Here is a 26397-nt window from a genome sequence, read left to right on the forward strand (position 1 = left end):
GAAAACTTTCAGATGTGAGAAAGGCTGCTTACTATTTTCTATGTCATTAGAACTTTAGACCTTTCCACCTTTTCATGGTTGCATCTTTTTCTGAGTTTGTCTGCTGTGGCAGCCATCAATGAGACCCTGCCAGGTCTCCATGGCAGGGACCTGATTGACAGAAGGCCCAGGTCAGTGCATTTCAAATTCACCACCTCCTTTGCACAGAAATCTTCCTTCCCACAGGCTCCCAACAAGGGCGTGAAAGCAAGCCTAGTTCTCTGAGGCTCTCTTTAACTTTAATGGGTGACTAGTTGGAGGACTCCCCATCAGCCTTGCAAAACTCTCTTAGAACTGCATTGATACCTAAAACTTCTTTCTCTTTCTTTTACACAGGAGTCAGCTCTGCATAGTGGTCTGTGGGTTCTCCCATACTACCTTCATGCCTGTCCCACATTCCCTCACAGGTGTCTTCCATGATAAATTATCTCATCTGTCCAATCCCAACCTGGATGCATCTCAGTTGGTAAAAAGTAACATACCAGGCTTGATTCTTTGCACTTAGCTTTTTTCCTTTCTCTCCCACAAGTAGTCAGTAGCCATGTCCTAGTGTTTTTTATGTGGTACCTCTTTTTCTATATATATATGGAAATAGGTACTGTTGAGGGGCACGTCCTATATGCCAGGTCCTGTGCTAAATACTTTACCCGTACCTCATTTAATTCACACAGTAATCCTGTCAGGTAGACATTATTTCCATTTTGCCAGTGAAAAGACACAAGCTTAGAGTAGTGTAAAATCTCTCCTGGTGTCATATGTCTAGTAATAGGTGGATCTGAGATTTGATTCTAGGACTATTTGACCTCGAGGCTAATGATGATGGTAGTAATATAGCAGCTGACATTGGTTCGTCTGTGTGTGGCATCTTGTTTCATTAACTGCATGAAACCTTTAAAAGAATGGTATGAAGCAAGCTCTCTCATACTTCAGGATATGAAAAAAGAACAAACTAAACCCAAGCACAGTGATTGAAGGATACAATATGGATTAGAGTGGATAAAAATAAAATGGAAAATGGAAGAAGAATAGAGGAAATTAATGAAACCAATGTTGATTCTTCAAAGTAAAATCAACAAAATTGATGACCATTAACTAGACTGACTAAGAAAAAAAGAGAGAAGATTAAAATTACGAAAATCAGAAATGAAAATGGAGTCCGAGCATGATGGGTCATCTTTTAATCCTAGCACTTTGGAAGGTCACAATGGGAGGATTTCTTGAGGCCAGGTGTTTGGACCAGCGTAGGTAACCTGGGGAGACCCTCCCTCTACAAAAAAATTTAAAAACCAATTAGCTGGGCATGGTGGCATGCATCTGTAGCCCTAGTATTTTGGGAGGCTGAAGAAGGAGAATTGCTTGAAACCAGGCGGTTGAGGCTGCAGTAAGCCACAATCACGCCACTGTATTTCAGCCTCGGCTGGCCTACAAAGTGAGAGCCTGTCTCTCTATCTTAAAAAAAAAAAAAAAAAGTAAGGTAAAGAAAAACAAAAACAAAAAAGAAAATGAAGTGATTACTACCAATTCTAATGAAACAATGATCATGAAAGTACTGTTAATAATTGTATTCCAATAAATTGGATAACCTAGATGAAATAGATTAATACCTAGAAAAACACAAAAATATGAATAGAACTATAATCAGTAATAAGATTGAATCAATAAAACCATTTGATGAAATTCAGTATTTTTTCATAATAAAAGCATTCTAACTAAGAATGGAAGGAAACCACCTCAACATAAAGGTAATATGTGAAAAACCCAATGCTAACATCATACTCAATGGAGAAAGACTGAAAGCTTTCCCTGTATGAGCAGGAACAAGACAAGGATGCTGCTTTTGACAATTCTATTCAATGTAGTATTGAATTGTCTAGTCAGGAAAATTGGGCAAGAATTTTTAAAAAGACATTCAAATTGGAAGAAAGGAGTAAAATTTTTTCTGTTCACAGATAACTTGAACTTATATGTAGAAAATCCTAAAGATGGAACAAATCTATTAGAATTAATAAATGAATTCAGTAATGTTGCACAATACAAAATCAACATTCAAACATCAGTTGTATTTCAACACATTAAACATGAACAATCTGAAGGGAAATTAGGAAAAAAATTTCAATTTGTATTAACATCAAAAAGATTAAAATATTTAGGAATAAGTATAACCAAAGAGGTGAAATGATTATACCTGAAATCCATAAAATATTGCTTAATGTTGACATCAATAAAATGAAAGATATTTTGTTTTCATGAATTAGAAGACTCACTATTGTCAGGAGGACAATGCCACCCAAAATGAGCTGCAGATTCAATACAATTCCTATCAGAATCTCAGTGACATTTTTGCAGTTAAAGAAAAATCCATCCTAAAATATATATTGAATCTTATGACTCTAAGAGACAAATAACATTGAAGAGGAAGAATGAGGCTGGAGGACTCACACTTCCTGATGTCAGCATTTCCTACAAAGCCCCAGTAACGAATACAGTGTGGTACTAACATAAAGGAGGAAATAGAATTTAATGAGATAGAACAGAGAGCCCAAGAAAGAAATACTTGCATATATGGCCAAATGATTTTCATCGAGTGTACCAAGATCGTTCAATGGGGAAAGGACAGTGTTCTCACCAAATGATATTGGAAAACCTGGATATCCCAGGGCAAGAATGAGTGGAACCTTTACCTAACATCATATACAAAAATTAATGCACAATAGATCAAAGATCTAAATGTAAGAGCAAAATCTACACAACTCTTAGAAGAAAACAGGAGAAAAACTTCATGATATTGGATTTCACAACGATTTCTTGGTTGTAACAACAAAAGCATAGGCAACAAATAAAATGGATAAATTGGACTTCATAAAAATCAAAACATTTTATACATTGAATAACACTATCAAGAAAGTAAAAAGGCAACCCATGAAATGAGAAAAATAATTGCAAATTATAAGTGTGATAAGAAATTAATTTGCAGAATACATGAAAAACTACAAGTCAACAACAGCAAACATACAAAAACCCATTTATAAAACGAACAGGGAACAAGATGGCCGAACAGGAACAGCTCCAGTCTCCAACTCCCAGTGCGAGCGACACAGAACACTGGTGATTTCTGCATTTTCAACTGAGGTACTGGGTTCATCTCACTGGGGAGTGCCGGACAATGGGTGCTGGTCAGCTGCTGCAGCCCGACCAGCAAGAGCTGAACCAGGGCGAGGCATTGCCTCACCTGGGAAGCGCAAGGGGGAAGGGAATTCCTTTTCCTAGCCAGGCGAACTGAGACACACAACACCTGGAAAATCGGGTAACTCCCACCCCAATACTGCGCTTTAAGCAAACAGGCACACCAGGAGATCATATCCCACACCTGGCCGGGAGGGTCCCACACCCACGGAGCCTCCCTCATTGCTAGCACAGCAATGTGTGATCTACCGGCAAGGCAGCAGCGAGGCTGGGGGAGGGGCACCCGCCATTGCTGAGGCTTAAGTAGGTAAACAAAGCTGCTGGGAAGCTCGAACTGGGTGGAGCTCACAGCAGCTCAAGGAAACCTGCCTGTCTCTGTAGACTCCACCTCTGGGGACAGGGCACAGTAAAAAATAACAAACGCAGCAGAAACCTCTGCAGATGCAAACGACTCTGTCTGACAGCTTTGAAGAGAGCAGTGGATCTCCCAACACGGAGGTTGAGATCTGAGAAGGGACAGACTGCCTGCTCAAGTGGGTCCCTGACCCCTGAGTAGCCTAACTGGGAGACATCCCCCACTAGGGGCAGTCTAACACCCCACACCTCACAGGGTGGAGTACACCCCTGAGAGGAGGCTTCCAAAGCAAGAATCAGACAGGTACACTCGCTGTTCAGAAATATTCTATCTTCTGCAGCCTCTGCTGCTGATACCCAGGCAAACAGGGTCTGGAGTGGACCTCAAGCAATCTCCAACAGACCTACAGCTGAGGGTCCTGACTGTTAGAAGGAAAACTATCAAACAGGAAGGACACCTACACCAAAACCCCATCAGTACATCACCATCATCAAAGACAAGAGGGAGATAAAACTCTGCACCAAGCGGACCTAATAGGCATCTACAGACCTCTCCACCACAAATCAATGGAATATACATTCTTCTCAGCACCACATCATACTCATTCGAATATTGACCACGTAGTTGGAAGTAAAGCACTCCTCAGCAAATGTACAAGAACAGAAATTATAACAAACTGTCTCTCAGACCACAGTGCAATCAAACTAGAACTCAGGACTAAGAAACTCAATCAAAACTGCTCAACTACATGGAAACTGAACAACCTGCTCCTGAATGACTACTGGGTACATAACGAAATGAAGGCAGAAGTAAAGATGTTCTTTGAAACCAATGAGAACAAAGATACAACATACCAGAATCTCTGGGACACATTTAAAGCAGTGTGTAGAGGGAAATTTATAGCACTAAATGCTCACAAGAGAAAGCAGGAAAGATCTAAAATTGACACTCTAACATCGCAATTAAAAGAACTAGAGAAGCAAGAGCAAACACATTCGAAAGCTAGCAGAAGGCAAGAAATAACTAAGATCAGAGCAGAACTGAAGGACATAGAGACACAAAAAAACCCTCCAAAAAATCAATGAATCCAGGAGTTGGTTTTTTGAAAAGATCAACAAAATTGATAGACCGCTAGCAAGACTAATAAAGAAGAAAAGAGAGAAGAATCAAATTGACGCAATTAAAAATGATAAAGGGGATATCACCACCGACCCCACAGAAATACAAACTACCATCAGAGAATACTATAAACACCTCTATGCAAATAAACTGGAAAATCTAGAAGAAATGGATAATTTGTTGGACACTTACACTCTTCCAAGACTAAACCAGGAAGAAGTTGAATCCCTGAATAGACCAATAGCAGGCTCTGAAATTGAGGCAATAATTAAGAGCCTAAAAACCAAAAAAAGTCCAGGACCAGATGGATTCACAGCTGAATTCTACCAGAGGTACAAGGAGGAGTTGGTACCATTCCTTCTGAAACTATTCCAATCAATAGAAAAAGAGGGAATCCTCCCTAACTCATTTTATGAGGCCAACATCATCCTGATACCAAAGCCTGGCAGAGACACAACAAAAAAAGAGAATTTTAGGCCAATATCCCTAATGAACATCGATGCAAAAATCCTCAATAAAATACTGGCAAACCGGATTCAGCAACACATCAAAAAGCTTATCCACCATGATCAAGTGGGCTTCATCCCTGGGATGCGAGGCTGGTTCAACATTTGCAAATCAATAAACATAATCCAGCATATAAACAGAACCAAAGACAAGAACCACATGATTATCTCAATAGATGCAGAAAAGGCTTTTGACAAAATTCAACAGCCCTTCATGCTAAAAACGCTCAATAAATTCAGTATTGATGGAACGTACCTCAAAATTATAAGAGCTATTTATGACAAACCCACAGCCAATATCATACTGAATGGGCAAAAACTGAAAAAATTCCCTTTGAAAACTGGCACAAGACAGGGATGCCCTCTCTCCCCACTCCTATTCAACATAGTGTTGGAAGTTCTGGCTAGGGCAATCAGGCAAGAGAAAGAAATCAAGGGTATTCAGTTAGGAAAAGAAGAAATCAAATTGTCCCTGTTTGCAGATGACATGATTGTATATTTAGAAAACCCCGTTGTCTCAGCCCAAATTCTCCTTAAGCTGATAAGCAACTTCAGCAAAGTCTCAGGATACAAAATTAATGTGCAAAAATCACAAGCATTCTTATACACCAGTAACAGACAAACAGAGAGCCAAATGAGGAATGAACTTCCATTCACAATTGCTTCAAAGAGAATAAAATACCTAGGAATCCAACTTACAAGGGATGTAAAGGACCTCTTCAAGGACAACTACAAACCACTGCTCAGTGAAATAAAAGAGGACACAAACAAATGGAAGAACATACCATGCTCATGGATAGGAAGAATCAATATCGTGAAAATGGCCATACTGCCCAAGGTAATTTATAGATTCAATGCCATCCCCATCAAGCTACCAATGAGTTTCTTCACAGAATTGGAAAAAACTGCTTTAAAGTTCATATGGAACCCAAAAAGAGCCCGCATCTCCAAGACAATCCTAAGTCAAAAGAACAAAGCTGGAGGCATCACGCTACCTGACTTCAAACTATACTACAAGGCTACAGTAACCAAAACAGCATGGTACTGGTACCAAAACAGAGATATAGACCAATAGAACAGAACAGAGTCCTCAGAAATAATACCACACATCTACAGCCATCTGATCTTTGACAAACCTGAGAGAAACAAGAAATGGGGAAAGGATTCCCTATTTAATAAATGGTGCTGGGAAAATTGGCTAGCCATAAGAAGAAAGCTGAAACTGGATCCTTTCCTTACTCCTTATATGAAAATTAATTCAAGATGGATTAGAGACTTAAATGTTAGACCTAATACCATAAAAATCCTAGAGGAAAACCTAGGTAGTACCATTCAGGACATAGGCATGGGCAAAGACTTCATGTCTAAAACACCAAAAGAAACAGCTGCAAAAGCCAAAATTGACAAATGGGATCTAATTAAACTAAAGAGCTTCTGCACAGCAAAAGAAACTACCATCAGAGTGAACAGGCAACCTACAGAATGGGAGAAAATTTTTCCAATCTACTCATCTGACAAAGGGCTAATATCCAGAACCTACAAAGAACTCAAACAAATTTACAAGAGAAAAACAAACAACCCCATCAAAAAGTGGGCAAAGGATATGAACAGACATTTCTCAAAAGAAGACATTCATATAGCCAACAGACACATGAAAAAATGCTCATCATCACTGGCCATCAGAGAAAGGCAAATCAAAACCAAATGAGATACCATCTCACACCAGTTAGAATGGCAATCATTAAAAAGTCAGGAAACAACAGGTGCTGGAGAGGATGTGGAGAAATAGGAACACTTTTACAGTGTTGGTGGGATTGTAAACTAGTTCAACCATTCTGGAAAACAGTATGGCGATTCCTCAAGGATCTAGAACTAGATGTACCATATGACCCAGCCATCCCATTACTGGGGATATACCCAAAGGATTATAAATTATGCTGCTATAAAGACACATGCACACGTATGTTTATTGCAGCACTATTCACAATAGCAAAGACTTGAAATCAACCCAAATGTCCATCAGTGACAGATTGGATTAAGAAAATGTGGCACATATACACCATGGAATACTATGCAGCCATCAAAAAGGATGAGTTTGCGTCCTTTGTAGGGACATGGATGCAGCTGGAAACCATCATTCTTAGTAAACTATCACAAGAACAGAAAACCAAACACCGCATGTTCTTACTCATAGGTGGGAACTGAACAATGAGATCACTTGGACTCAGGAAGGGGAACATCACACACCGGGGCCTATCCTGGGGAGGGGGGAGGGGGGCGGGATTGCATTGGGAGTTATACCTGATGTAAATGATGAGTTGATGGGTGCAGCACACCAACATGGCACAAGTATACATATGTAACAAGCCTGCACGTTATGCACATGTACCCTACAACTTAAAGTATAATAATAATAAATAAATTTAAATAAATAAATAAATAAATAAAACGAACAAAGGATTAAAATAGAGTTTTCTCCAAGGAAGATATGCAAATATCCAATAAGCCCATGCAGAGTTCCTCAGCGTCATGAATACGTAGAATTATGCAAATCAAAACCACAATGTGACACCACCTCTCACACTTTAGGATGACTTTGATAAACAACAATGACAGCAACACAAAACAAGTGTTTTCAAATAGATGGAAAAATTGGAGCTCTCGTGCATTACTGATGGGAATGGGAAATGTTATAGCCACTGTAAAAAGTGGTGTGGCTGTTTCTCAAAAAATTAAACAATAAATTACCATTCGACCCAGCAATTCCACTTCTGGACATACTGCCTATAGAATGGAAGGAAATTTGAACAAATATTTGCACATTGATGTTCAGAGAAGCATTACTCACAATAGCCAAAAAATGGAAACAACGGAAAAGTCCTCTGAAAGATAAGTGGGTAGGCAAATGAGGTATATCTCTACATCGAAATGTTATTCAACCTTAACAAGGAATAAAATTCCAATACATCGTGCAAAGTGGATGAACCTTGAAGACATTATGCTAACTGAAATAAGCTGGACATTGAAGGATAATTATTCTATAATTCCATTTATAAAAGATAGAATAGCCAGTTACATAGAGACAGAAAGTAGAATGGTATGTGCTAAGAGATAGGGGGAGAAGAAGTGAGAGTTACTGTTTATAGGGTACAGAGGTTTAATATGGCAAAAGGAAAAAGTTCTGGAAATGGATAGTGTGATGATTACTTCCGGATAGTGTGATGGTTACACAACACTAAATTACACACGTAGAAATAGTTAATGATAAGTCTTAATATTAGATACATATAAAGTGTCCTTGTAGTCTTACACTCTATAAATACACACTTTTTTCATTGCCCCTTTCCTGCCATGCAGAGCCCCAGAGGTGAATCTCCCTATTTCTCCAAGTGTGCATCACTCACTGTCCTCTGTGCTGTGTCCCACATGCAGTGCCCACAGCCTCATACAACCGGTGACTTCAGAGCCAGGACACAGCTCAAGAGTCTGCCCCAAGGCTTCCTCTCTTCTTATTTCCCTGCAGCCTAGGCTTCACTTCAACTGGCAGCTCGATTTAGCGGAATTCAGAACAGGCCACCAGGGCTCTTTCTCCACACATGCTGGTCTCACCCCAGGTGGAGTCAGGCAGAGCCAGTCACCAGAGAAGCCCGGAGCAAAGAAGGGAGCAGTCTGAGCTCTTCCTCCCTCATCCAAGGGGCTTCCTCCTCTCACTTGGAGGGAAAATGTGAGCTTGTTTCAAAACCTCAGATGTTCCCTGTAGCTCATGGAGTAGGTAAAAGAAAACAAAGACGTGGTGGACAGGGATGTGTTCTGACAGCAAGAAGCAACTTGATCTTGAGGACTCTCCTTCTTGTCCCTCTGTGAAGCCTCTTCCACCACATAGGGCTCAGGACTGACAAAGCCCCCTCCCTACCTTTCTCAGGCTGGACACAAGGTCAACCATGAGAAAACAGAAAAACAAGGAGAAGAGAGTCTGTAGAGACAAATTGGGAGGGTTCAGGAGGAGAATTTAGGATTTGCTTCTGCCCATGGGACACAGGCTGGGAATAAAAATGTTTTCCTGACTCTTCTCTGAAAGCCAGATAGACTCCACCTAAAACCCTGTTGACAATGATGCAGGGATCCACTTACCAAAGACTTTGATCCTCTTGAATTTGGAACGTTCCCTGCCAGTGGCTGAGTTACGAGCAGAGCAACCATAGAGCCCGCTATGCTCTGTAGTAATTTGGGGGATAGAGAGCTCTTGTCCTGATTGCAGAAACTTCCCATCAATCGTCCAAGAATACTCTGCCGGTGGGTTAGAGTCCGCGAAGCAGGTCAACTGGAGGGTTTTTCCTGAACGGTAATAGGTTAATGGAGAGAAAATCCTGGGGACTTGTGGACCATCTGGAGTAAAGAGAATAAAGCCACAGGTGATGTCATCCGAGGGAAGGGGATGCTCCTGGTCTCTTAAAGGGACACAGTGTCCCCCTGAGTCAAGACACACACTCAAGACCCAGCCAAACCCCTTCTGTGTTCACTGAGTCAAGGCCTGAGGTATTCACCTGTTCCTCCCATTGCAGGATGTAGACCCCAAGTCTCCCATGACAAGAGCAGCCTCTCCCCTTCTATTCTTGGTTAAGGCTGTGCCTACCCAGGTTTTCTCAAGACAGGGAGTCATGGCCAACTCGGGTGTCCAGAAATAAAAGTGTCTGTACTTGGGCCTGAGACAGACTAGGATGTCTGGCCTCTGGTCATTTGAATTTTAGCTGATGGCCTGGCCCACAGAGGAACCAAAGATACAAAGGACATTCAGGGTGACTGGGTCACTGCACATGCTACCAACTCGGTCCCATATTTCACATTCATAGGGTCCTGTGTCATTTCTTGTGACATTGGCTAGAATAAGGATCCTGGTTTTACCGGGTTGCTTTAGACTGGGACTGACCGGGAGGCTGTGACCATTTACCCTCCACAAGTAGGTGTAGCCCTGAGTCTTAGGTTCACAAGTTAAGGCTATAACATTCTTTTTTTTTTTTTAATTTATTTATTATTATTATACTTTAAGTTGTAGGGTACATGTGCATAACGTGCAGGTTTGTTACATATGTATACTTGTGCCATGTTGGTGTGCTGCACCCATCAACTCATCATTTACATCAGGTATAACTCTCAATGCAATCCCTCCACCCTCCCCCCTCCCCATGATAGGCCCCTGTGTGTGATGTTCCCCTTCCTGAGTCCAAGTGATCTCATTGTTCAGTTCCCACCCATGAGTGAGAACATGCGGTGTTTGGTTTTCTGTTCTTGTGATAGTTTGCTAAGAATGATGGTTTCCAGCTGCATCCATGTCCCTACAAAGGACGCAAACTCATCCTTTTTGATGGCTGCATAGTATTCCATGGTGTATATGTGCCCCATTTTCTTAATCCAATCTGTCACTGATGGACATTTGGGTTGATTCCAAGTCTTTGCTATTGTGAATAGTGCTGCAATAAACATACGTGTGCATGTGTCTTTATAGCAGCATAATTTATAATCCTTTGGGTATATACCGAGACTTAAATGTTAGACCTAATACCATAAAAATCCTAGAGGAAAACCTAGGTAGTACCATTCAGGACATAGGCATGGGCAAAGACTTCATGTCTAAAACACCAAAAGCAACGGCAGCAAAAGCCAAAATTGACAAATGGGATCTAATTAAACTAAAGAGCTTCTGCACAGCAAAAGAAACTACCATCAGAGTGAACAGGCAACCTACAGAATGGGAGAAAATTTTTGCAATCTACTCATCTGACAAAGGGCTAATATCCAGAACCTACAAAGAACTCAAACAAATTTACAAGAGAAAAACAAACAACCCCATCAAAAAGTGGGCAAAGGATATGAACAGACATTTCTCAAAAGAAGACATTCATACAGCCAACAGACACATGAAAAAATGCTCATCATCACTGGCCATCAGAGAAATGCAAATCAAAACCACAATGAGATACCATCTCACACCAGTTAGAATGGCGATCATTAAAAAGTCAGGAAACAACAGGTGCTGGAGAGGATGTGGAGAAATAGGAACACTTTTACACTGTTGGTGGGATTGTAAACTAGTTCAACCATTATGGAAAACAGTATGGCGATTCCTCAAGGATCTAGAACTAGATGTACCATATGACCCGGCTATAAAATTCTTATTATCCATGGGGTTGAAGTTGTTGCTGGTGATGTAAGGCTTAGGCAGCTCTGCTGTGTGGATAACAGAGAGAAGTTTGTCCTGTGTGGCACCTTTGATTCCTCCACAGGCACCATTCAATCAGAGTTGGCATCTCCCACCTGTCAGCCCACCCGAGTCCTTGAAAGTCAATAGCTGGTGCGTGTGTCACAAGACAGATGCATGATGATCTAAGGGCTCAAAGACTGTGAGGCCGCTCGCTCTGTCTTAGGGAAGCACAGACTTTCTCAAGTGTGAATTGAGCAGCAGTGTTGGGTCATGGACAGACACGTGAGTGGGAGTCACAGCCCCTGGTACCCCTCCCAGTCTCTCTCTAATCAACTGACTGGCTGGTTCACCTTGGCTTCCTTACCTGGAATGTGCAACTACTGGGCCCCTTCCAAATTCCATCCGACTTTGCCCCCCTAGATGTGATTTCTCTGCAGCTTCCATTTCCAAGGACATTTTAGAGATGAGTAATAATGTGACTTCCCATTGTCTTGAAACCCTGAAGATACTGAATAGCCTGGCCTGGGACTGGATGTTTCAGCAGAAATAAGACAGGGGAGACCAGAGTCAAGCCTGGAGGTCAGTTCAGTCATCAGGCAGTGGAGGCACAAGGTGGGGTAATTTTTTGCAGGTGTTTCATGATGACTTGCTTGACCAGTGACCTCCAAAGATAGAGCAGAATGCAAGGAATGATCTAGAAAGAGTGAGGGGGACAGGCAAGAGTTGGTGACTTTGGAACAGAACCATGTTCCCTGTTCCGGGTTCTTTAAGTTTCCTCTCCTTCTGCAGAGGGCAGGTGAGGATTATGTGGATCTTTCCAGAAATACATGTGGATATTTGCAAATGCAGAACTGACTGGTGGAAAGGGTGGGAATGAACTGCTGGAAATCTGGTCCTCATGGACCATGTGTGTTTGATGGATATGAGACAAATTTGGGGAGAATTCTTGCAAATATTTTCTTTCATTGGACACTCTACTCTCCGATTCCATGGATTTGACTACTCTAGGGACCTCATGTAAGTGGATTCCAGAGTGAATTTGAGAAGAGACTGCTGGTTGCCAGGAGCTGGGAGTGGGGAGAATCAGAAGTTGTTCATGTGTGTGCAGTTTCAGTTATGCAAGACAGGGAGGTTCTAGAGATCTGCTGTACAGCTCAGTGCCTATAGTTCACACAGTCTGAGTCTTTCTTATGCATGAGACTTATGACAAAAGGTGTTTTGGATTTCGAACATTTTTTTATTTTGAACTATTTGTCATATACTTACTGGTTTAGCATCCCAAATCTGAAAGATTCAAAATCTAAAATGCTCCAGTGAGCATTTCTTTTCAGCATCAGATTAGTACGCCAAAGTGAGAGGTGATAGGCCAAATACATTCTTGCCCTTTTTTCTCTCTCTCTCACCACGTTTCTAGCTTGATGATTAGTTTTTGGTCAATTCCATACTGGCCATGCTGCGCTTGTATATTTTTGAAGGTTTTGGGATGTGAGAGAGGCTGATTGCTATTTTTTATGTCATCAAAATTTTCCACCTTTTCATGGTTGCATCTTTCTCTCAGTGTCTCTGTTGTGGCAGTCATTAATAAGAGCCTGTCAGGTCAGAGTTAAGACAGATTTTTGTAATTCTGCAAAAAATGTTACTGGTAGGGGTTGCATGTTCTGGTAGGGGTTGCATTGAATCTGCAGCCCACTTTGGGTAGCATTGTTTTCCTAACAATATTGATTCTTCCAATCCGTGAGAATGAAATGTCTTTCCATATATTGATGTTGTCTTTAGTTTCTTTCAGTAATGTTTTGGAGTTTTCAGGGTATAACCCTATAACCTTTTTGGTTAAACTTATTCTAAAATATTTTGTTCCTTTTGATGTTAGTGTGAATGGAAATTCTTTTCTTAATTTCCTTTCAGATTGTTCACTGTTACTGTATAGTCTAAAGAATGAACTAGAAAGAGTGAAGGGGACAGGAAAAAGCTGGTGGTTTTGAAGCAGAAACATATTCCCTCTCCTGGGTTTTTTATTTTCCCTCTCTCTTTGCAGAGGGCAAGTGGCTCTTCCCTGATAGCCAGATAGACTTCACTGGAAAACATGTTGCCAAAGCCCCAGGGATCCACTTACCAGGGACTATGATCTTCTTGATTATGAGATTTGTTCCACAAGTGGCTGAGTTATGGATGAAACAGACATAGACCCCTATATATGTTTTAGTGATTTGGGGGATAAAGAAAACTTATGCTGATTGCTGGAACTTCTCATCAATCAGCCAAGAATGCTCTGCCAGTGGGTGAGAGTCTGTGAGGCAGGAGAGCTTGGGGACTTCCCCTGTGTGCTAATAGGTGTATGAAGAAGAAATGATGGGGGCATCCAGGCCATCTGGAGCAAAGAGAATAAAGTCACAGGTGATGTTGTCAGAGGGAAGGGAAAATCCTGGTCTGTGGAAGGGCCACAGTGACCCTCTGAGCTAAGTCACAACACTGAAGTCCCAGTCAAATCCCTGCTGTGTTCACTGATCTGGAGCTTGAGACATTCACCTGTTTCTCCCATCATAAGCTGTGGACCCTGAGTCTCCCATAACAGGAGCAGCCTCTTCTCCCCCATTGTTGATCAAACCTAAGCCCATTCTTACTAGTCATGGCCAGCTTTGATGTCCAGGGGTAAAGGTCTCTGTACTTGCACCTGAGAGGGACTGAGAGGCCTGGCCACTGGCTATGTGTATTTGGGATGGCAGCCTGGCTCACAGAGGAACAGAAGATACTCACAGAGGAGATTCAAGGTGACTGGGTCACTGCGGCTGGAACTCACTGGGTTCTTCATTTCACATTCATAGGGTCCTGCAGTATCCTTTCTGACACCAGATAGAACGAGGGTCCTGTTGTTTTCGGACAGCTGCAACTTGCGACTGATAGGGAGGCTCTGTCCATTTATCCACCACAAGTAGCTTACGTCCTGAGTGTCAGGATCACAGGATAAGATCACAGTCTCCGTGCCCTCCCTGGGGTTTAAGTTGCTGCTGGAGATGTAGGGCTTGGGAGTCTCCACTGTGCAGATAACAGAGAGAAGATTGCCCTGTGTGGCACCTTTGATTCCTCCAAAGACATTTTTCAATCAAAGATGGCATTTCCCACTTCTCAGCCCACCCAAGTCCTTAAAATCCCATGGCAGGTGTGTGTGTTACAAGACAGATGCATGGCAATCTGAGGGCTCAGAGATTGTGAGGCTGCCTGCTTTATGTGGGAGAAGCACAGACTTTCTCAAGTGTGAATTGAGCAGCAGCATTGGGTCATGGAAAGACACGGGACCAGCAGTCACAGCCCCTGGTGCCTCTCTGAGTCCTTCCCTCTCTAACTGCCTGCCTGGCCCACCCTGTGGTCCTCACCTGGAGCATGCAGTGCTGGAATCTTCTTAGTTTCAGTCTTACTTTGCCCCCCAAGGTATGTTTTCTCTGTAGCTTCCCTTTCAAGGACATCCTAGAGATGGATGATGGAACTTCCCATTGTCCTTAAACTCTTTGGGTACTGGGAAGCCTGGCCTGGGACTGGGCACATCAGCAGAAATAACACAGAGGAGACCACAGTCAAACCTGGAGGTCAGTTCAGTCATCAGGCAGTGGAGCCACAAGGTGGGGCAATTTTCCCAGCTGTCTCATAGTGACTGACTTGAGCCAGTAACCTCTAAAGATAGAGCAGAGTCCAAGGAATTACCTACAAAGAGTGAAAGGGACAAGCAAGGGCTGATAGCTTTGGATCAAGACTATGTTCCCTGTTCTGTGTCCATGATGTTCCCTTCCCCCTGTAGAGGATGGGTGAGGACCATGTGGATCTTTCTAGAAATACATGTGGATGTTTGCAAATGCAGAACTGACTGATGGAAAGGGCAAACATGAACTGATGATGGAAGTCAAGCCCTCACGGACCACTTGTGTTTGATGGCTATTAGACCAATATTTGGGAAGAAGTCTTGCAGATACTTTCTCTCATTAGACATTATACCCTCTTATTCTATGAATTTGACTACTCTATGCATCTCATCTCAGTGGATTCCAGAGTGAATCAGAGTAGAATAGCGGTTTCCAGGAGCTGGGTTTGGGAGAATAGGGCATTGTTCCAGGGGTGTGCGCTTTCAGTTATGCAGGATAAGGAGGATCTAGAAATCTCCTGTACAGCTTCATGCCTATAGTTCATGCAGACAAAGTGTTCCTTATGCAGAAAGCTTAAAACCAGGTGTTTTAGATTTCTAACTTTTTTTTTTATTTTGGAATATTTGCAGTAGATATACTGGGTTAGCATCCCAAATCTGAAAAATTTAAAATCCAAAATGCTCCAGAGAGCGCTTCTTTTTAGCATCACATCAGTGGTCAGAAGTGTTGGATTTGGGAGCATTTCAGATTTTGGATTTCTGGATTTGGGATGCTCAATTTGTAATACTGTAATTTTCCCATAAAAAGTTGTCAGAAGTTTAGACATCATGTTATGTTCTGACTCTAGTAACAAAACAAAACAAAATTTGGAGGAGACATTAAAATGTTGTCATAAGTGGAAATGTTTACTGATGGTCCAAACATCTAAGATCAATTGCTGGTAGTAGTATTTCTCTTGATACCCAATTAAGGTTTAGGTGCGGGGTGAATTCCAGCAGGATCACATTATGCTCAAAGAAAGATGCCAAAGGTGACTTGAAATTAGCAAGTCCTTAAGTAGAGAGAGTCCTGTTAAAAGGACAGAACTGGTCAGTGTGTCAATTACATAAAGGGAGGAATGATGCCGAATTAAAAGAAATGTTGTGTGTTATGAAAGTAAATATAGAAAGAACTCCGTTTCTAATCTCTCTGCAGAGTTAGGAAAAATGGGGAAGAGCCCAAAACAGGTATGTGAAATGCTTTCTTCATTTTCTCTTAACCTCAGGAAATACAACTCGAGTTTAAGTTTGTGGGAATTAGGAAGAGTCTAAGTGATACGCCAGTGGCTCATGTGTCCCCCACATGAAGAAAACAACTGTATGTGGCACAAGCAGTAAAACCACCAGACAGCACCCCCTGGCCACCTCGAACAGGTCCCCAAAACCGCTAGTATTCCCATTACGTGTATGTTACAGCCTTGGTAATCATCCCACAACTACAAAATTTAAAAAATTGCTATTGTCAATACAAAATATTAACTATGAAGTAGAATATGTTGTTCCACTTTTCTTCCCCCTACTCTTTTTGAACTTTCCTGTTTCAGTTTTGGAAGTTTCTATTGACACATCCTCAAGCTAGGGATTCTTTCCTCAGCTGTGTGGAGTCTACCAGTAAGCATCAAAAGCATTCTTCATTTCTCTAACAGCTATTTTTTTTTCTTTCTTTCTGAGACAGAGTCTCACTATGTTGCCCAGGCTGGAGTGCAGTGGCACTATCTTGGCTCACCGCAAGCTACACCTCCTGGGTTCATGCCATTATCCCGCCTCAGCCTCCCGTGTAGCTGGGACTACAGGCGCCCGCCACCACGCCCGGCTAATTTGTTGTATTTTTACTAGAGACGGGGTTTCACCGTGTTTGCCAGGATGGTCTCGATCTCCTGACCTCGTGATCCGCCCACCTCAGACTCCCAAAGTGCCGGGATTACAGGTGTGAGTCACTGTGCCCGGCCATCTCTGAGGAATTGTTCAGCTGTTTACTTACTGTTAGAACCGAGTGACAAATTTCAAGCTTGTTATACGCCTGACAGGAAACCAGAAGTCTCTAGGAAGTGACTGGAGAATGTGAGCTCCACAGTAGGTTGAGGATGGAGTCACGAGTGAAATGGGTGAAATCAGCCCATGGGCTTTGGAGACTGCAGACCTGTCCAGCCTCTGACACCCTGGTGAGTCAGTGCAAAGATTACAACAGTGACAGCAAACTAGCATGGCTGACTCCATCTGGCATCTAGTCTCAGGCTGGCTGTCCTCACTCATTCCTGGACATAGGCCAGGCTAACCATGGGAGGAATTTAGTTTATGGTTTAACTTTGAAGAAACAATGATAATAGTTCCTCCATAACACTAATATCCTTATTTTGCCCAGGGATTGCCTTTGTAAAACTGGAGAAAGACCATGAGAGTAAGATTATAGGAGGGGCTGAATTCTGCTAAAATGTAGGCACGGTATCTATAATCCCTTACTGCTCAAATGTCATTTGGCCAGAGTTTACAAAATTTGTAACTAATTGCTGCTATAGATAACATCACTATTGTAGAACCTGAGATTGGTCTTTTGAGATGTTTCTCATTCTTTGCATTCTGGCAACCAGATGACCTCATCCATACCCTTGACTAATGACTCAGCCAGTCATGTGGTCCGCACCTAGAGATGGATTCAAGCACAAACAGATCATTTCCCTCTGCCAGCATGATTCCATCCTCAAACAATCAGCAGTACCCATTTTTTAGTCCTGTGCCCCTGAAACTATCCTTGAAAATCTCTAATCCCGATCCACTAGGGAGGCTGATTTGAGTAATAATAAACCTCCATACTCCTGTTTGGCAGACTTGGAGTCATTAAAATCTTTCTTTACTGCAAATCACCATAGGGATAAATTGGTTTTGTTTGTGCATGAGGCCAGAGGAACTTGTCTGGGAATTATAAGAGTGGATGGAGGAACTGCCTATCCCTGTCCCACGGTCTTGTCCACAGAACAGCCTCACAAAGGGACAGAGCCGTGGGTGGGGATACAGTGGAAGCTCATTCTCTTAGTGACCTGGGGACATTGGCTCGAGATGAAGCCTGGCAGTAGTGGAAACTCCAGGTGATTTCTGTGCCTTTCCTATTTCCTGGGAGATGGGCCAGGCCACAGTGTTAGCAGGAAGGGAACAGAACAGTCAGCCTAGCTAGAGGGAGTATCTGGGGAAGGGCTAGGAGTGGAGGAAGAAGCTGTGCAGGACAGGGCTTGCCAGGTAGAATGAAGTGGGAGGAAGATGAGGGACACAGAGAAGCAGAGAGAGGCAGAGGCAGCATGGCAGTGAACAGTGGGGCCTACAGTGACTTCAGAGACCCCAGGGACCAGGTGCCCCCATTTCCACAGTCCAGGACCAGGTAGCCCTGAAAACCGTCCTGTGGCCAAAGAGCTTCAGAGTAACACATGAGGTGGGATGGCTTTAGGGACAAGAGGTAGTGGAGGGATGAAACATGGGTGTCAGCCTCTGAAGGACAAGGGACAGGTGTGGCTAGAACTTCCTAGGATTCTCACCCAAGATCCAGTCTCTAAAGAGGTTATGGATCATTCACTTCTTCATTCAATTCCTTCATTTGTTATGTGAGAGCACCTGAGCGTGTGTCTGTCACTGGGCCTGTGCTGGTGCGGGGTGTGAGTGGGGAATGAAAACAAGGTCCACTCTTTTATCCTGTTATGCCAGTGACATGGACACTTTGAGCAACACAGGATTTCAGGTTCAGTGATAGGGGTTAAGATCTCAGGGGGAGGCCTGGACATTTTTTGCACTGACTCTGACAGTTGAGGCAGGTGATTTAGTTTGGAGAACTGACTAATCAGATGACCATTTGCTCTCACTCATCTGAGGTTTGGATGCCTAAGAAGAGAGGATTTGAGCCAATAAATGACTATGGGGCCCTTGGATCCCAGTAAGCCCTCACTTCTGGTGGAGGAGAGGATGGGCCTGTGGCTGCAGACAGACCTCATGTGACCCTGATCTGCCTTTTGTGTTTGTGTGACTCTGGTTCAGTGACTGTGCCTTCCTGTGCCTCAGTTTTCTCTCAGTCAAATAAGCTAAATGGCAAATGGACTGTGGCTTTTCATGCTACCTGTGAATAAATTGTAGATTTTTCACAGTCACCTGACCTAATGCTTGGCACAGTGGAGGTGTTCACACAAACAGCATTTATTATTATTCACCTCCATGAGAGAGCACCTTTAGGTCAGATCCCTGTGGACAAGCTGCTGCCAGGTACATTTTCTCTCTTCTGCTTCTGCTTCGGGGACATTAGACTTTCTATGGAGTGTCGTAAGCCTTGCAAGGCAGTTGGCTGATGACCTACAAAGCTTGTCTTTCTGTCCTCCCAACTCTGAGTGTCAGGTGAAGAAAGCTCTGTCCTTGCCCAGATGAGGCTCTAAGGGCTGAGCCCTGGCTGGTGAGCAGCTCCAGGAGACACAGTCCTCAGATCGCTGGTGAATCCCCGGTCCCAGTAAGCCCTGCCACAACCCAGCCCTGGCACAGGCTCCTCAGCTTTATCTGGAGTAGGGTTTTAGGGACAGAGGTCTGGGGTTGAGGCTTCTTGGACTGAGCTTCTCTGAGAGTATCTCTGGGGGCCTCTTAGGCAAAGCCCTGCTCAGTTCTCCAGGGTGTTTCTCAGGGTCAAGTTTATGAAGAGGACATGAGGTGCTTGGCTGAGGCTGATCTCCTCCTGCTGAGCACCCCCCCCCCCCAATCAGACTGTCCTTCCTGTGCAGCAAGTGTCTGCAGGGTCTGGAGGCAGGAAAGGAATTCTGATCTGTTGAGGTTTGTCTCCTCTGTGTGTGTCCTGCACTAAATGCCAAAACCCCAACATGGGACATAATGCAGAGAGGGACACAGCCACAGTCTAGGCCTGACCATCCTGTGTGTGCAAAGTAGAAGTGACCCTCGCCCCCCAACACCCAGGGATCATGTGGAATCACTCACGGTATAAGGTGAAATGTCCAGTTACTCCTTCAGTCCCTTCACCTCGTTTTACGATTTCTACGGTGTAGGATCCTGCATCCTTCTGGTTGACACTCTGGATCAGCAGGGATGCATTGGAATACATTGTTTCTCGTCCACTGTATACAGGCCCAAATATAATTGTTTCAGTGTCTATTGCATATGCTGTAATGTAATGCTGGAGGTCCATTATTTGCCCTTTGTACCAGATGTAGCCAGCAACATTCTGGGGCACATTGTGGACAAGTAGAAGAATATCCTTCCCCTCAGAAACTTTGGTTGGCTGAGCTTCAATCGTGACTTGCGCAGTGGTGGGCGGGTTCCAGAAGATTAAAAGTGATGCTAGGAGGTGGAGAGAGCATCAGTCAATATTGAGACCTATGTATTGGGGTGAAAAGATGGGGCCCTGGGTCCTGAGATGATCTCTTCAATCATCAGCCTTGAAGACACACACAGACACAAACACACACACACACCCCTTTTTTTGTGTGTATGTGATTGTGTGTTTGTGTCCTACTGTCGTACTAGGTCAAGGTCAGCGGCACGAATCCCATTCCTTCAACCCTTCTGACCTTGGCATTTTTCTCTTTGGAATCCTCTTCTCCAGGGGTCTGCATGGCTCCCTCCACACTGCCCTCAGGTCCTGCTCACATCAGGGCATTGTTGGACTTCTTTCCTGACACCTCCTTCAGAGACCCTGGGTCTTCCCTTTCTGACTTTTCCCTGCTCTGCTCCCTCCAGACCTCTTGTCAACACCTGACCTCACATTCCAGATGTATGTCTTTGCATGTCTGTCTTCCTGCCCATGACAGCATGAGTTCCGTGAGGACAGGGACGTTTGTGATCTGGGTTGCACCCCAGTGCCTGGGACAGGCTGTATACTCCTGTGGATGTGAGAGTTCCCAGGGCCCTCCATGCCCAGGGTATTTTTTTTTTCTTTACCCAATGGTTGAGGTTTTTTGCTGAGGACACTGTTTCATGCCCTGCTTATATTTTCATTTGAAGTGTCATCTCATAATAGTTATTATTATCATTTTCCAAAATGTGGTGGCCAGTGATGATTAACCAGGAAAAGGGAACACTTGAGATTTTCCTACCTCTTACCAATTCCTGTTCAATGTGATTTTCCTGTTTTGACCCCTGTCCCTCTGTGTTATATTTTCCCCTATTCAGGCTCCAACAGAGCCTTCTTTCCTCTATTTTTTTTTTTTTTTTTTTGAGACGGAGTCTCATACTGTCGCCCAGGCTGGCATGCCGTGGTGCAATCTCTGCTCACTGCAACTTCTGCCTCCCAGGTTCATGCAATTCTCCTGCCTCAGCCTCCCAAGTATCTGGGATTACAGGAGCACACCACCACACCTGGTTAGTTTTTTGTATTTTTAGTAGAGATGGGGATTCACTGTGTTGACCAGACTGGTGTTGAACTCCTGAACTCATGATCCACCCACCTCAGACTCCCAAAGTGCTGACTTTTATATTTTAGAACCCCATCCTCTCCAGGAAATCCCATCCAATCATTCTGCTTCCTCCTCCTGTCCTCTCCCAGGAAGTTCTCTCCTCACCTGTGAGCAGGAGCTCCTTCCAGGTGATGTGCAGTGTGCAGGGAGGGGCTGAGAGGGGCCCCATGGCCTGTGCTGCCTGCGTGTTCTCCTCTGTGGAGATGAGCCTGGGATCCAGAAACTTTCTGAGCACGGCTGTCAGCTGTGCTGTCCTTCCTCTTTCTGTGCTGAGCCTCTTCCCGGGGCAGGAGCACTTCTCAGGCTGATGGGCGGGGTCTGTGCCCAGGACACCTCTCTGTCCCCTCCCCTCTCAGTCCTGCCTCCTTGTCCCTCCTTCTCTTTTTCCTTTTGTCTGTGTGTCAGGTCCCTGGGAATTGTGGAGGCCTCTGCCTTTTTCAGCAGTGATTCTGTCACCAAACCTCGGCAGTCACTATGTGCAGAAACACAAACACACAAACACAAAAGAGACACACACAGTCACACACATACCCTGTAGGTTGGGCAAGCACAGTCCTGGGCCCCAGTCTCCTGCTGTTCCCATGGCTCTGGGTCGGGGTGCACATTGGCGTCCTTTGCCCTCTTTCATCCCCATCTGGCTCTCCCCTTCAGTGCAGGAGGCTGGAGCTGCACCAGGTCCCTGTCACAGGGACACCCCATTGTGCTGTGGGTGAGCTGTGTGTTGCCTGGTGACAGGGACCCTTCCTTTCTCTAGTTGTGTCTAGCTTGGCTGCAGCTTCCAAGGATGGATATTCAGGACCTGGGTGTCCCAGAGGAGACTGTCCTTCCTGGAGGTGTGCAGGGTGAATCTCTCATGCCTCTTGGGAGGAGAGGCCTGTGGTGGTTGCTCAGTGGGGGCTGTGAGTCCCATGGTCAAATGGACAGTTCTCAGTCACTCTGTTGCTCTCTGGGGTCTGGTGGCTGAGCTGGGGCTCAAGGTTTCTCATTTCTTCCTGACCATCTTTGGTGTCCTGTCTTCTCTGCCCGGCTGATTGTACTGTGGTCACCATACCTTCCCCGTAGTGGTGCAGGAGGAAGTGGGGAGTTACGCAATAACCCCGTGGAACATGGCTCCTTGAGACACAGGAAAGAGAGCCTGGGACAGAGCAGGGGTTCAGAGCTGGAGAGATTTCATCCCGACTTACTCCATGGTCGTGATGGGCTCAGCCCTCCATGTGCTGACATACCCAGGGGTCTGTCCTGAGGGTTTTCACCCGGCCAAGATGCTCACTGTAGAGGAGGAGCAGGCAGTCGCCAGAGAATCTGTTTAGAGGGACGTTGCTCACCGAGGAGAGGGTGGATGGGGTGAGTTGTGTTCTGGAACAAAGAGCAATTATACCCCCTTCTCCCGGCAGGGACACAGGAGAGGTCTGTCTTCCCAAGGGACAGACGGGGGTAGGCGGCCCCATCCTAGGTGGTGCCTGTGTGTGACCATCACACGTGCTCTGAGCCCCACGGGGTGCAGCGGGCAGGCAGGTCACAGGATGCCTGACTGATTCCCGGGGAGGCTGTGGGCCCTCAGGCAGCCGCTGTTCTGTGTCAGCGCTAGGCTTGGCCTGGGATGCCCCAGAGAACAGGACAGATGGAGCAGGGGCAGACATTTAGGGAGCAGTGACAGAAAGAGTTGATAAGGATAGAGGGAGGTCACCAGGTGAAAGCGCACAGTGTGTGGTCACCTGCACCAGCGCTGCCCTGGGAAATGTCTTTTTACCTGAGCCCAGGGAAGGAGCAGGTGTGTGGGGCAGGAGCTGCCTGCAGAGGGAGTGGTGTTAGGTTGGCGGCCGCCAGGTCAGGGAGGAGCTGACACCGTCCCTGTGGGGAGCATGGAGGATGTTGAGGACTTGGGCGGAGGTGACCCTGGTGAGGGTGAACCCTGCTTGGCTACGGGTTCTGCTGAGGGAAGTCTGCATCCCCTGGGAAGGCTTCAGGCTGGAGGGACTCTGGCGCCCTCGGGTGGACTGGAAGGGAAGTGTGGGTGGCCGAAGTCCCAGGCCAGGCTGCGTGTTTTATTCCACAAGGATCTGCACATTTCACTCGAGGTCACACATATGTTATGTTACAGCTCCATCACCTTCCAGCCCTGTGAGTCCCATTCTCTGTGGCTCTACGTTCACTGTTCTCCCCCTTTCACAATCGGGTGTCCTGAATACAGATTTTTATCACCCTCTGTGAGTTTGTATTGTGTGCAGTAGGCGGCACTGTGTATTCTCTGGGGGCAGTGATGTCTGGGGCTGAGCACTGCACTGGGCTTGGGAGCACAAGAGGGAGCAGCAGGGCGGGAGGATCAATGCCAGGGGAGCAGGGACAAGTCATTTTCATTTTCTCACTCCCAGGGACCAGAACCCAGGATTCTGACTCCAAGGCGAAGTACCACGCCTTGCTGGTGTCCCTGGATGTCATGAGTGCTCATAGTGTCATGTTGCCTTGGCATTCCTTTTTTAAGCTGTAAATTTATTTACCTCACATCAGAGGCAGGCCTTGCTCACCATGGCAGTTTTCAGTACTGTATCTCGTTCAAGTTTCTTCAGTTGGTGGCCAGAGATAAAATCTTAGAGGCATCTCTCCTGCTTGGTGTGCTGGGCTCCCCTCTCTCCATCTGCTTTCTTTAAACTGATAATTCTAACATTTGACCTAAAATTTAAAGTGACCGCTTGTCAGTCACAACAGGATCTCCTGGTCCCAGTGTTTGCTGCTTGTTTTAAACACATCCATTAATACTCCCTGCTGGAAACCTGTCAGATAACACTCGGACTTACTAAAGTCATTGGCTTACCAGTCTCTTCTCTCCTCCCTGCCTGGGCTTGCTGATCTCTGTATCTGTGGTCTCCAAGTGTGCCGAGTGCTCCCCAGTGTCTGTAAGTAGTAAAATCACTTACACTTTCACGTTGTAGTTGTATCACTATAGCCTCACATACCATCCAGGGCCTGACATCGAGGCTGCCCTATGGGACCTTTGCTCGTTGAGCCCCTGCTGGAGCTCTTCTTTTGGGGCCTCTGGTTCTTCTGAGGACAGGAGCTTCCAGCTAACTCGATTGAAAAAGTGATACGTTTCATGGAAATCACTGGGTCAGACGATGTATTCATGGGCTTCAACTGCCATAACAAAGACCTTAGCCTGGGTGAATTAAATAATAGAAATTGATTTTTCCCAGTTCTGTGAATAATGTGCTATTTTAACCACTTTAAAATGTGCACTCAAGTGGAATTAACCACATACACAGTGTTAAGTTACCATCACCACTATTTTTCCTAGAAAACTTTTATCTTTTTGAACTGAAACTTTGTATCTTTGATACAATAATAACTCCCTGCATTTTGCACCCTACACTTTGATCATCTCTACTCTGTCTCTATGACTCTGCCTATTCTTGATGTTTCATATAAATGGAATTTTATATATATATATATATATATATATATATATATATGTTATGTAGTTTCTGACATATTACATTTAGCATAATGTTTCCAAAGTTGATGCATGTTCCAGCATATGTCAGAGCTTCATTCCTCTTTATGGCAGATTAACATTCTGTTGCATGTGTCACCACATTTGTTTATTCATTGAAACTTTGTATCTTTGAAACTATAATAACTCCCTGTATTTTCCACCTTAGACCTTGATCATCTCTACTCTATCTCTGTGAATTTGCCTATTCTTGATGTTTCATATAAATGGAATTATATATATATGTTATTTAGTTTCTGACATATTTCACTTAGCATAATGTTTCCAAAGTCCATGCATCTTCCAGCGGATGTCAGAGCTTCATTCCTCTTTATGGCAGATTAACATTCTCTTGTATGTGTGACCACATTTGTTTATTCATGTGCTGATGAACACTTGGATTGTTTTCATATTTTATCTTTTGTGAGTAATGCTACAATCAACATTCCCATGCGAGTACCTGTTTCAGTCCCTGGATTCAATACTTTGGGTATAAACCTAGGACTGGATGCTGTTTCATATGAGAATTTTATGATTAGCTTCTTGAGGAACAGCACAACTATTTCTCCTAGTGGCCGCACATTTTTATAATCTCCCCAGCAATGTATGAGGATTCCAAATTCTACAAAAGGCTTTCACTTGTTATTTAACCTTTTAAAAGAATGGTAGCCATATTTGTAGGTTTAGTGTGGGATCCCATTGTGGCGTTAACTTTGTATTTTCCTAATGACTAATGATGTTGAGTTTCTTTTCATGTCCCTCTTGATGATTTGCATATCTTCTTTGAAGAAATATCTATTTGCGTCCTTTGCCCATTTATATAAATTGGTGGTTTGCCTTTTCATTATCGAGTTGTAGCAGTTCTTTATATATTCTGGGCGTGAAACCATTGTCTTTGTGATTTGCAACTATTATGTCTCATTCTGTGTTTGGTCTTTTTATTTTCTTGATAATATCTTTGATGCACAAAAGGCTTGCATCTTTAGCCCAATTTATCTATTTTTTGTTTTTGTTTCTCATGCATTTGGGTCATAACTGAGAATCCATTGCACATTTGAGGTCATTAAGTTTCACCCCTATGTCTTTTTCTAAGATGTTTTTATGGTTATAGATCTTATAATTAACTCACTCATCCATTTTTAGATAATTGTTTGATATGGTTGGAAGTATACTTCTCTAAGTTTATTGTTTTGCATGTGGTTATCTAGTTGTTTCTGCACCGTTATTTGAGAGGATGATTATTCTTCCATTAAATTATCTTGACACCCTTATGCAAGAGCAATGAACTATAAGGGTGAGGGTTTATTTCTGGACTCTCAATTCCATCCCTTTAGTCACTATTTGTATTTTTATGCCAGCAGCTTCTGTTTTTAGTACTTGTAATGTTTTGTGAAATTTCAAATAAGAAAGT

At 43.9% G+C, this 26397-nt stretch overlaps 1 protein-coding gene across 2 annotated transcripts; it reads right to left on the minus strand.

Moving 5' to 3' along the window:
* Positions 1-1238: 1238 nt before the first annotated feature.
* On the minus strand, positions 1239-21742 carry LOC114674022 (pregnancy-specific beta-1-glycoprotein 7-like). Of its 2 annotated transcripts, XM_077983123.1 has the most exons (7): positions 21605-21742; positions 20025-20384; positions 14156-14434; positions 11380-11427; positions 9985-10215; positions 9334-9588; positions 1239-1306 (listed from the first exon to the last, which is right to left on the minus strand). In XM_077983123.1, the coding sequence occupies exons 1-7, from the start codon at positions 21666-21668 to the stop codon at positions 1239-1241; spliced, it is 1305 nt and encodes a 434-aa protein (XP_077839249.1). In that variant the 5' UTR covers positions 21669-21742. The 2 variants fall into 2 exon arrangements, with proteins under 2 accessions (XP_077839249.1, XP_077839250.1); XM_077983124.1 differs by lacking the exon at positions 1239-1306 and having other exon boundaries at positions 9296-9588; positions 9985-10207; positions 11363-11427.
* Between the last annotated feature and the right edge of the window lie 4655 nt (positions 21743-26397).

The sequence above is a fragment of the Macaca mulatta genome, chromosome 19 (genome assembly GCF_049350105.2).
Source record: "Macaca mulatta isolate MMU2019108-1 chromosome 19, T2T-MMU8v2.0, whole genome shotgun sequence".
In the NCBI taxonomy this organism is placed as follows: domain Eukaryota; kingdom Metazoa; phylum Chordata; class Mammalia; order Primates; family Cercopithecidae; genus Macaca; species Macaca mulatta.

Bases quoted from the DNA above. Each gene is read 5' to 3' on its own strand.
- LOC114674022 (XM_077983123.1), bottom strand. From the start codon at position 21,668: ATGGGGCCCCTCTCAGCCCCTCCCTGCACACTGCACATCACCTGGAAG. The intron at 11,428-14,155 runs GTGAGTATCTTC...TTATCCACACAG, and splicing joins AGTCACCTTGAATCTCCTCT to CAGAGCTGCCTAAGCCTTAC. The intron at 1,307-9,333 runs GTAAGTGGATCC...ATTTTTTTGTAG, and splicing joins CAAGAGGATCAAAGTCTTTG to AGGGAGGGTCTCCCCAGGTT.